General features: G+C 46.8%; 2 protein-coding genes across 2 annotated transcripts in view; both read left to right on the top strand.

Moving 5' to 3' along the window:
* The first annotated feature begins 239 nt into the window (after positions 1 to 239).
* On the top strand, positions 240 to 6,629 carry tas1r3 (taste receptor, type 1, member 3). Its single transcript, XM_083667543.1, has 9 exons — positions 240 to 374; positions 817 to 1,020; positions 1,426 to 1,726; positions 2,510 to 2,863; positions 3,181 to 3,600; positions 4,155 to 4,358; positions 4,501 to 4,621; positions 4,961 to 5,331; positions 5,731 to 6,629. The coding sequence occupies exons 2-9, from the start codon at positions 818 to 820 to the stop codon at positions 6,340 to 6,342; spliced, it is 2,586 nt and encodes an 861-aa protein (XP_083523669.1). The 5' UTR covers positions 240 to 374; position 817; the 3' UTR covers positions 6,343 to 6,629.
* Positions 6,630 to 7,691: 1,062 nt separating this feature from the next.
* Positions 7,692 to 11,213, top strand: part of odad1 (outer dynein arm docking complex subunit 1) — a gene marked incomplete at both ends in the record, with an annotated part of 5,666 nt that continues 2,144 nt past the window's right edge. The window contains 8 exons of the mRNA XM_083669169.1: positions 7,692 to 7,758; positions 8,122 to 8,221; positions 8,667 to 8,856; positions 9,129 to 9,254; positions 9,607 to 9,720; positions 9,820 to 9,887; positions 10,198 to 10,385; positions 10,696 to 10,830. Of these exons, the coding sequence (XP_083525295.1) occupies positions 7,692 to 7,758; positions 8,122 to 8,221; positions 8,667 to 8,856; positions 9,129 to 9,254; positions 9,607 to 9,720; positions 9,820 to 9,887; positions 10,198 to 10,385; positions 10,696 to 10,830 (988 nt within the window). The remainder of the gene's footprint in view (positions 7,759 to 8,121; positions 8,222 to 8,666; positions 8,857 to 9,128; positions 9,255 to 9,606; positions 9,721 to 9,819; positions 9,888 to 10,197; positions 10,386 to 10,695; positions 10,831 to 11,213) is intronic.

The following is an 11,213-nucleotide window of genomic DNA, read 5'->3' as shown; positions in this document are numbered from 1 at the left end:
GCCCTCAAATCCAAAAGATACGCCGCAAAACAACACGTCATGAAAACATGCTTGAAATAATATTGTTGTAAAATTCAGAGAAACAAACTTAGGGAAAGTTGAGGACAAAGGAGCCGGGAGGGGCAAAGAGGTGGCATGCACCACAAATGTGCACCACAAATTTAAATGCTCACCTTGTGTACAATGTTGCTAGCGCACCTGGGATGACAGGTGTAGTGCAGCTCATACAGTGCTGTAGGGAAGCTCCAGGTATTCACCCAGGTGAGTCTCCTCTCACTCAGCCCACTGGTCACACTACGTTGGGGACCCAGGTGACGACAGAGCGGGAGCAGCTCTCTCTATCTACTCCCTGTGTGGACAGACATAGTATTCAGGTACGTGTTTTACAGAGGGGGGGGGGTGAATTGGTCATTCATACGTCGACTACTCTCTTCACTAACAGTGCTGCTCTACCCAGTAACTGTTTATCGCCAATCACTTTCCTCTCAGTCTTAGCAGCTGTCTTCTGACTTCTCCTGGCCTGTCTCTCTCTCTCTCTCTCTCTCTCTTTCTTTCTCTCTCTCTCTCTCTTTCTCTCTCTCTCTCTCTCTCTCTCTCTCTCCCAACTTCACAACAATGCCTGCATCTATGTACTCATATTCACAGCTTTGTTGACGCCTGTGCTATCGTTCCATCAATGTATTTGCCTCAGGCTTCATCTCATTATATCCCCCATATTTCCGTGTCTGTCTGTCTGTCTGTCTCTCTCTCTCTCTCTCTCTCTCTCTCTCTCTCTCTCTCTCTCTCTCTCTCTCTGTCTCATTCTGCTCCCTGTAGAATGGCAGTGGCGTTGCGATTGCTGGTTCTGTGCTGGGTGTCCGGACCAGGGCGTAGCCAGACTTCGCCAGCCTGGTTCCAGAACATCACTACTAATCTCTTCAACACCTCGGGGGACATCTTGCTCGGGGGACTCTTCCCCATCAATGAGCTCACCAGCAACCTGACTCAGAGAGTGGAGCCTGACGACATCAGCTGCCGCAAGTACTGTACACGGTCATTCATGGCCGAGTCACTAGAATGCATGTCGAATGTGACGTTTTGCTTATGTGACCGAAGCGGGATTTGAACCCCAGGGTCTCCCGAGTAGAAGACTAAGGTGTTAGGTGGTGACATGTGATGTCTTTGATCGCCTCCTTTACACCTTGTCTTGTGTCTGTTGTTCTGAACGTCATCCCAGCACATTCTGCAGTTTACAGATTCCGTGTATGAGGACGGGCTCGTTGTAACGAAGGGAACGGAATGAGGAATGGTATCAAACACGCGTGTTTGGCACCATTCCACATTCCATTCCGTGCATCACAATGAGCCCGTCCTACGTCGTCTACCTCCACCAGCCTCCCCTGTTACGGCTGTACTGACTACCCCTCCCTGTGCTCGGCTTGGCAGGCTCAATACGTACGGGCTGGGTCTCGCCCTGGTGATGAAGTTCACTGTGGATGAGATCAACGCCAACCAGGTTCTACTCCCGGGCATTAAACTGGGCTACGAGTTATTTGACACATGTAGGCAGTCGGCCGTCATTGTGAAGCCCACCCTCCTCTTCCTCACCGAGGGGTCGACGAGGGAGTTGGCTGTGATGTGTAACTATACCGACTATGTGACCAGGGTGGTGGCTGTCATTGGCCCCTTCACCTCAGAGATGGTCACAACCATAGGAAAACTCTTGGGATTCTTCCTCATGCCACAGGTTTTTAAAACGTTTTTTTTTTTTTTAAATGTTATTTCATGTTTTGTTTATCCTTTATATCTTTTTTGGTCCTTTTGAGACCAAGGTATTTTTTTCAAGGGTGCCCTGATTACAAAATATATACAGTACCAGTCAAAGGTTTGGACACACCTTGCCAAGAGTGTGCAAAGCTGTCATCAAAGCAAAATGTGGCTACTTTGAAGAATCTAAAATATAAAACATATTCTGGTTTGTTTAACACTTTTTTGTTTACTACATAATTCCATACGTGTCCATAGTTTTGATGTCTTCAATATTAATCTACAATGTAGAAAATAATAAAAAATAAAGAAAAACCATTGAATGAGAAGGTGTGTCCAAACTTTTGACTGGTACTGTACATCACTGTTATTTACATCAGGATTTTAACAGGACACAATTTACACAGGAAATACAATTTTCTTTTTACAGAAAACCATCAGTTATAACTACAGCACTCCTCCACTGAGGAATCCTTAATCAGGTTCCTAAAATGGTCCACTGTAGGTCACTAGATTACACAACAGAGTACTATCTTTCAGGGCAGACAATGTAATCGCCAAGGTGATATATGTCTCTTTCCCATCCCAGACTGATTTGATGTACAGCAAAAACAAACTAGTTCTCCTTCCAACATCATTCAGTTCCTGATGTACTGTATTCTGCTCATTAAGGTCATCCTCGGGGCGAGGCATAACTACGGATTCTAGACTGTTCTTTCGCTATTGTCTTGAGCAACACGTTTACTGAGCACCCTGTCCTCAGATCAGCTATGGTGCCACCAGTGACAAGTTCAGCGACAAACGCCTCTACCCGTCGTTCCTGCGCACGGTGCCCAGTGACAAGTGGCAGGCGGAGGCCATCGTGCACCTGCTCAAGGCCTTCAAGTGGAACTGGGTGGCCGTGGTGGGCAGCGAGGACGAGTACGGCCGCGAGGGACAGCGCCAGTTCTCCACGCAGGCGGCAGGGACCATCTGTGTGGCGTACGAGGCGCTGATCCCCATCTACAGCGACCCGGAGCCTGCAGTCAGAGAGATCCTGGACCGCATCTCAGAGACTAGCGTGGGCGTGGTGGTGGTATTCTCCCTCGCGAATTCAGCCAAAGTCTTCTTTACTGAGGTCAGTGGGCCAGGACATCACCAGAGAACCCTCTGTATGTATACGCAAAGCAGTTTAAAACCATTTATATTTCAATTGACACGTGCGGTGACTTTTGAGTCATTTTGTGAAAGCTTTAATCTAATTTGACTATATAATAAGTTAGATAGGTTATTTTGTCTCGTTTACGTCTATGAGTCTTAGAACAGTCATTTAAGAAAAAGAAAAAAAGATAATGTCAAATAAAGTGGGGAAAAATTAAAAAAAATTAAATAAACACATTTGCTATGTGAAAGAACGTGTAGCCCTGTAAGACTGTGACGTGATGCTGTCACCAGGTGATCAGGAGGAACCTGACAGGTGTGTGGGTGGCCAGCTCTGCCTGGGCCCTGAATACCGTGGTGGCCAACCTGCCCAACATCAACACAGTGGGCACCATCCTGGCCTTCACGGACAGGACACACAAGGTGGAGCTCCTCACCAACTACACAGAGATCCTCTTCTCCAAGCTGAGCGAGCAGAGGGCCAAGCAGCCGTCCCCTGGTCCAGACACACCGCCCCACATCAACAACCCCTGCCCGGAGTGCTGGAACCTGTCCTTAGACAACATGAGTGTCGTGACAGCGCCATTGTTGGTGCGAACGGCTTTCAGTGTGTATACTGCCATCTACAGCGCGGCACAGGGACTGCATAACCTGCTGGGCTGTAATGCCACAGGCTGTTTGAAAAGAGCTCAAAGCAAAATCTATCCCTGGCAGGTAAGGTCCCCCACCCATGAGCTGCCTAATCTAACCCCCTAACAACAATAATGAATACATTCCAACAGTAATCAAACAGCACTTATTGAACAACGTAAAACAGAGAACCAGACACATTGGTAACGCTTTACATTTGCATTACATTTGTAAAATGTAAAATGTAATGTTAACACTTTAGGATAGGGAACACTTATAAGGCACTCATTTGTGGCTTATAAGTGTTTAACAGGTATCTAGTTGGGCAATTTTGGGGTGCTACTAGCCGTTTATTGGGTCTTTATTCAGTGTTTTCTTATTCTCATGTGTTTAGTCATACAGTAGCTGGCCAGTTAGATGGGTTAGGGTTAGGGTTAGGGTTAGGGTTAAGATGGGGTAAGAGTAACTCTCTAACCACTGGCTCACACCCGGGGATCGAACCGTCGACCCTACCAATAACATTGTTGGGGTGTCTTGAGGAGTTGGGTAGAAAGCAAATAGGCATAAGCTACAAATGAGTGCCTAATATGTGTTCACTTAGATAAAGTGTTACCCAAACATTCTCCGTCTCCTCGCAGCTGTTGGAGGTGCTGAAGAACGTTTCATTGGACATACATGGAAATCATTTTGAGTTTGACAGTAGCGGAAACCCAAGCATCGGCTACGACATACTGCAGTGGATATTCGGAGAGAACGGTGTGGAATTCAAAGATGTCGGCATCTTTTTTAAGACCCTGACGATTAACAAGACCATCATCAAATGGTACACAAACGACTCTAAGGTAATCAATACAACTTTCCTAAAATCGGCTTTCACTTTCACTCAGTAGCTTTTAGCTTTTAGCTTTACCTCAAACTCAAGTTTTCGGTTTTTCATGTTTACCAAAAACTGTCTACATTTGACCCACCCAACCCCTGTTGCAGGTCCCCACGTCTACCTGCTCTGCTAACTGTACGACAGGACAGGTGCGCAGGGTCAAAGGCTTCCATTCTTGCTGCTATGACTGTATTGACTGTTTAGAGGGTCACTTCCAGAAAAGCAAAGGTGGGTGATTATCCTTTCTAGTCAACTGTTATCTTGGGGTTACACCTGTACCATCTTAAAAAAAACTCTTGAAACAAAGACTTAAATCCATTCTATTCATTACATGTACATTTACATTTAAGTAATTCAGAAGACGCTTTTATCCAAAGAGACATACAATAAGTACATTTGTCTAAGTTAGTGAAACAACTACACATCAGTCCTGCTAAGTAGAACCTTCAGTTAAGAACAAGTGGCATCGGCAGTCACAGTGCTGGAGAAAACACTTTTTTTTTTAAAAATGTTCTAGTTCCATCACTCTAACATTCTAACTCTCTCTCTGTCTGTTCTAACTCACAGAGGATATACAGTGCACAGCGTGCCCAAGGGGCCAGTGGTCCGTGATCCGGAGCACAAACTGCACTTACCCTACCTTTGACTACCTGGGCTGGGATGAGCCTGAGTCCCAGGGGCTGCTGGTGGCCGTGTTGGCGGTGCTGGGGGTTCAGGGCGCAGTGGGGGTCTTGTTCCTGAGGCACATGGGGACCCCGCTGGTGAAGGCCTCAGGAGGAGCTCTGGGGGGTCTGGCTCTGGTCAGCCTGATGGGGGGGTGTCTCTCCCTGCTGCTGTTCCTGGGGCAGCCGGGGGATATGGTGTGTCGCCTGCAGCTGCCCCTGAACTTGATCTTCCACACGGTCACCCTGTCGGCCATCTTAGCCTTCTCACTGCAGGTGAGGCAGAGACCGACCAGGGGAGGCTGGTGGAGGTGGAAGTCGGAGGACGGGCTCAATGTAAGGCATGGAACGGAATAAGGAATGGTATGAAACACAAGTGTGCTTGGTTCCAGTCCGAATTCCATTCCATGCATTACAATGAGCTCGTCCTTCTGATTTCTACCTCCACCAGCCTCCCCTGAGACCTGTACAGTACACAATGCCTGGACAACACCGATGAAGATCAACGCATTTCCTTCAGAATATCATTGTTCTGTATAATCATTTGAGAAAAATACAATTCTATAAAATAACACATTTCCTTTTCCAGCAGTCCTTATGAAATAGAGAACGTTTGTATGAATATCAATGCGAAGATCCCTCTCCATCCCTCCCTCCCTCACTCTCCATCCACAGATTCTGTACGTGACAGAGTTCCCCCAGATGGCTGCCTCTCACCTGGACGTGATGAGAGGGTACGGGGCCTGGCTGGTGGTGCTGGTCTGCTGTGGTGTGCAGGCAGGGCTCTGTGGCTGGTTCATACAGGAGGGGTCCTCTCTATCCCAGTACCTGGCCGAAATGAAGGTGAACTTTGTGAGAATGTTCCTGCGATGCCCCGTGAAGCCCATCTTAGGTTTGGGCTTAATGCAAGGCTTCAATGGTGTCCTCGCCCTCATATCGTTCATGTTCACTTTCATGGCCGTGAAGCCCGCCCGAGAGTACAACCTAGCCAGGGATATCACCTTCTCCACCCTGATCTACTGTGTGGCTTGGGTGGTCTTTATCCCCATCTACACCGGTCTCACTGACAAGAAACGGTCCATCGTTCACGTGTTAATCAGTTTGCTGAGCAATTTAGGGTTGGTGGCGGCCTATTTCTTTCCAAAATGTTACCTGCTGTTGAAGAAACCTGACCTGAACAAAGCAGAGCATTTTCGGACCTTCCTGGAGGGTGCCCCTCCCACTCCACTGGAGGAGGAGCCATCACAAGGCCAGACGCCACAAGACCAGACTACTTCTGTGTCCTGAATGGCGTTCTTTCTGTGAATGTAGACAGTTTGGGTTTAATTATTCTTCAAATTCTAATTGCTTATTTTAACTGGAAATTTGAAATGTAGAGAACAATACTCAAAAACACTAAAACTGTGACTGTTATTCACCATATTTCACAACACCTCCATTGCTTCTTAGCTTGTCATTGAACACATTATTGCACTGATTATTGTACTAGTACTATTGTCACTTTATTGTCACTTTTTGTCACGTTTATTACTTATTATTGAATTGTTGTTGCTGCTTTCTTGAGTGTGGAACAAGAACCCAAAACATTTCACTTTGTCTGTTACAACTGCATGCAATATGTGACAAATAAAATTTGATTTGATTTGAAACAGTTGAAAGTATTTCACACACAGCCACATAGTTTATTTCATTTTATTTCACCCTCATAAGTTGACTGAGAACATATTCTCATTATGCACCTGGGGGATAGTTGCAGGGGAGAGGAGATGAAGAGGAGGGGTGAATGAGCCAATAGAAAGCAGGGGATGATGGTAGTATAGTACCGGTGTTAACACACCTAGTCTTGTGATAAATGCCATGGGATCTTTAACAACTCAGGAGTCTGGACCTCAGTTTGATGTCTCATGTCTCATCCGATTGACGGCATCCTCTGCCAGGCAGCCTATAGGTACCCTATTCACTGCCCTCGTGCATTGAGGTCCCTAAATCAGAGTGAGGAGTGCCACCTACAACATCACTTCCAGTTCCCTGTTTTGGTACCCCCATCCAGGGATTAACCAAGACATACCCTGCTTAGCTTCCCAGACATGCCAGCAGAGGGATGCAGCATGTTCATTACAATAAGAGAACTGCTTACCTGTGTGAGTATCATCTGGTTTCATCCATGCTTCATGTCTCTCTGCTGCCCCCTGTTGTCTGGTCGCTCGTTTCCTAATGTCCACTTGGAAACGGTTGCTAACAACTGATCTGGAGCGAAAACAACTGAGATCAGACGAGTGACCTAAAAAGTGTCAACATTGAAAGAGCTAGCTAGTTAATACTGGCAAGAGATTGCACTGAATGTGTCGAGTCCGTACAGGTAATTGGCACTTTAGCCTTCTTTTGCTGTGTTGTTTTTGTCAGTGTTCATAGTTGTTCTCATGTTGCAATGTGCAGACAGTTCATATTCCTTGAGAACATGGCTGGTTGGCCTACATTCAATATCATTAAATCATGATTGAATTCACGAATACATACTCTCAGTTGGCTAGCCAGAAATTAAACGATGAACCCTGCTCTAGGTTTCCAAAGTGCCTATAACCACCTATCCGTTTCTTGGTTGATCCTAGCTACTGACTGTTCCCCCAGTTTAAGGCATGCCTCGTGGAAGATCAGCCACCAGTGTCCGCTCTGACGGCAGCGACCTGGACATTGACGGCATCGGTAAAGGGTTAGGGTTCGGTTGTGTGTTTTTCGCACCACCAAAATAATGTATACTAATTCAATGCATATGGCTTTATTATCATTGAGAAACAGTGGCATCGAGGACAGAGGTCTTTGCGCAACTTTTCTAAATCAACTACATACATACATATAATAGTAATAATAGTAATAATAATAATAATAATAATAATGTATTATATCATATAATAATAAGCGCTTTTCATTGTACAATAATAATCTCAAAGTGCATAAACTAAAAGTTAAAAAAATGAATATAGCATTAAAAATTATGTTTGTTCATTGATTCACCAACTTTGATAGCATGAAAGCATTGTGTACACCTTTGCGTTTGGGGGCCTCTAGCGGACACAGAGATGGGCAAACTGCAGAGACAGTTCCGGATCATGGACGGGGACCGGCAGGCCTACAGCATCCAGTCTCAGGATCACATCCGCAGACAGCGGTAAGTCCAGTGTGTGTGGGTGTGTGTGTGTGTGTGTGTGTGTGTGTGTGTGTGTGTGTGTGTGTGTGTGTGTGTGTGTGCGTGCGTGCATCTGTGTGTGTGTGTGTGTGTGTGTGTGTGTGTGTGTGTGTGTGTTTGCTTACAGTATGTGATTGTGTGTGTGCGTGTGTGAGTGCACGTGTGTATGTGTGTGTGTGTGTGTGTGTGTGTGTGTGTGTGTGTGTGTGTGTGTGTGTGTGTGTGTGTGCGTGCGTGCATCTGTGTGTGTGTGTGTGTGTGTGTGTGTGTGTGTGTTTGCTTACAGTATGTGATTGTGTGTGTGCGTGTGTGAGTGCACGTGTGTATGTGTGTGTGTGTGTGTGTGTGTGTGTGTGTGTGTGTGTGTGTGTGTGTGTGTGTGTGTTTGCTTACAGTATGTGATTGTGTGTGTGTGTACTGTATGTAGGCAGGAGATAGAGAAGCTGCAGAGGGAGCAGGAGGAGCTGCAGCTCAGCCTTGGTGTGTCTGAGAGCGTGTCCCAGCGGCTGCGTGACAGCGAGGACGCCCAGACCCTGCGCTCCATGTTGGACCAGCGGGACGAGGTGGCAGAGGAGCTGGAGAGAGAGAGGCAGAGTCTGGCACAGCTTGAACAGGAGGTGCAGGGCACGCACATACACACACACACACACACACACACACACACACACACAGCGACACACACACACGCACGCATGCAAGCATGCACATACATACACACACACACGCACGCATGCATGCACATACATACACACACATACAGCGACGCACACACACACACACACACGCATGCATGCACATACATACATACACACACACACACGCACACACACACACACAGAGCCTTCAGTCCCATACCTCCTCAGTGACCATGTCTGTGTGTTGGGGACAGATCTTCAGCATGGAGAAGAAGCTGACAGAGGTTCGGAGAGGGGAGGTCACTGCTACTCTGAGCCAGAAGTCTCAGACCCGGCACACTCAGAAGGCCACACGCACACTGGAGAACAAACTGGATAGAGTGAGTACCACAGCTTGTTGTTGTTGTTGTTGTTGTAGCCTAACTCTGGGAAGAATAGTACAGTAAAACTCACCACGGCACTCTGTGTAGCAATGTTACTACACCAGGGAAGGCAGAAATCAGAGGATGGGCTCATTGTAGTACATGGGCTGGAATGAGGTGTGGTATCAAACATGTGTGTATGATACCATTCCTTATTCCATTCCATGCATTACAATGGGCCCATCCTCTGATTTCTGCCTCCCCTGGTGTAGTAGCATTGCTTAATCAAATACTCTCTGGCCGAAGACAGTTTCCACTGCTCTGGTTAGAAATCGCAATCCCTAAGACCTGTGTGCTATTACTGCTGCAGGCCCTCATCCACTTCAATGAGCAGCTGACAAAAAACAGCCACCTGAGAGAAGACCTGGAGACTCTGCGCGTGGAGCGTGTCCGGTTCCAGCAACTACACCGCCGGCTAGACAAGGTCAGAGGTCATACGGAGACCAATCAGAGCCCTGGAACAGATGTGGGACATGTGGCCCCTGTTAAACCCTGTTTCATTTCCTGTTTTCTCTGATTTTAGGAGCTGCAGGAGATCCGTAAGGACATCGGGGAGATGATCAGCCAGTCCACTGCTGCCTACGATGCCAGGTGAGGTCTGTGGGTTGAAGGTGTGTTTGAGTGTAGGCCAACCTGTTCCATGCTTATTCCAAGTGCACTGTTTGTGGCATCCACTTGGTGAGTTTGCATTTGTGAATAGATCTGTCAGGGGAGGCTGGTGGAGGTAGTTCATTGTGATGCATGGAATGGAATGAGGAAATGGTATCAAACACCATTCCTCATTCCATTCCATACATTACAATCAGCCCGTCCTCCGATTTCCACCTCCACCAGCCTCCCCTGATAGACCTCTACACTGTTTAGTCCTGTGTCCATTGTCCACCTCCCTGCTCTGTGGCAGGGTGGAAGCCCAGGGCAAGATGACCATGATGAGAGAGAAGGCGGTGAAGGACCTGGCCCAGTACAGCGCTGAGATGAAGGAGCTGGAGAGGGTGATCGCACACGAACGCCGCCTCAAAGAGTTCATGACCACCAAATGCAGCGAGAGGAGCGGCCATGACGACGGGCAGGAGCTGGGACGCAGGCACGGTGAGAGAGAGACGAGGATGATGATGATGATGATGATGATGATGATGGTGATGATGAGTAGGTGGAGGACAAGGGGTAGGCTGATGTTGATGGTGATGATGATCATCATGATCGTGATGAAGATAATGATGATGATGATGATGATGATTAAGACAATGATGATGATGATGATGAAGATAATGGTGATTATGATGATGATGAAGATAATGGTGGTGAAGATAATGATGATCATGATGATGATGGAGATAATGATGATGATGCTGACGATGAAGATAATTATGATGACGAAGATGATGTTGATGTGTCCCAGCGTCGGAGCAGAAGGAGCAGAGGAGGATGGACTCTTGGGAGGACTCCATGGACAAGCTGGAGGAGGTGTTCCAGAGGATCCAGAGTGTGACAGGAGAGGAGGACCTGGACATGTTGGTCACCAGGTTCATCCAGGGTCAGTCTTACACACAACGTTTTTAACTCACCAACTGCCAAAGAATTCCGGAACACTCACCACCTAGAGTGCCAACTGTTTTATGTGGTATTTACCATAGCAACAATACTTTGATTGGCTACAAAATGAAGCATCATAATTTGCATTTTTGGTGAATGAAGTGGCACTCTAGAATGTTGACAATTCGGCCGACTTTATTCACCCTCTGCACTAAATGAGTTAAAGCCCGACTCAGTAATTTCTGGATATTAGGTCACCATCAAAACCTAAACAATGGAGCAAATACATTTTAAACATGCTTGATTTCTTGATATCTGTGGTGCTATACTGAACATATTACTGACTTTAACGCACAACAGGGTTTTTCAACGACCCGTGGCTGG

The sequence above is a fragment of the Argentina silus genome (assembly GCF_951799395.1).
Source record: "Argentina silus genome assembly, chromosome: 4".
In the NCBI taxonomy this organism is placed as follows: domain Eukaryota; kingdom Metazoa; phylum Chordata; class Actinopteri; order Argentiniformes; family Argentinidae; genus Argentina; species Argentina silus.
The sequence above is the reverse complement of the archived record's forward strand: the minus strand, read 5'-3'. Positions and strand labels throughout refer to the sequence as shown.

Coding starts and splice junctions, on each gene's coding strand:
- tas1r3 (XM_083667543.1), top strand. CDS start 818: ATGGCAGTGGCGTTGCGATTGCTGGTTCTGTGCTGGGTGTCCGGACCA. Junction 1,021..1,425: donor GACGACATCAGCTGCCGCAA/GTACTGTACACG, acceptor TCGGCTTGGCAG/GCTCAATACGTACGGGCTGG. Junction 5,332..5,730: donor TCTTAGCCTTCTCACTGCAG/GTGAGGCAGAGA, acceptor CTCCATCCACAG/ATTCTGTACGTGACAGAGTT.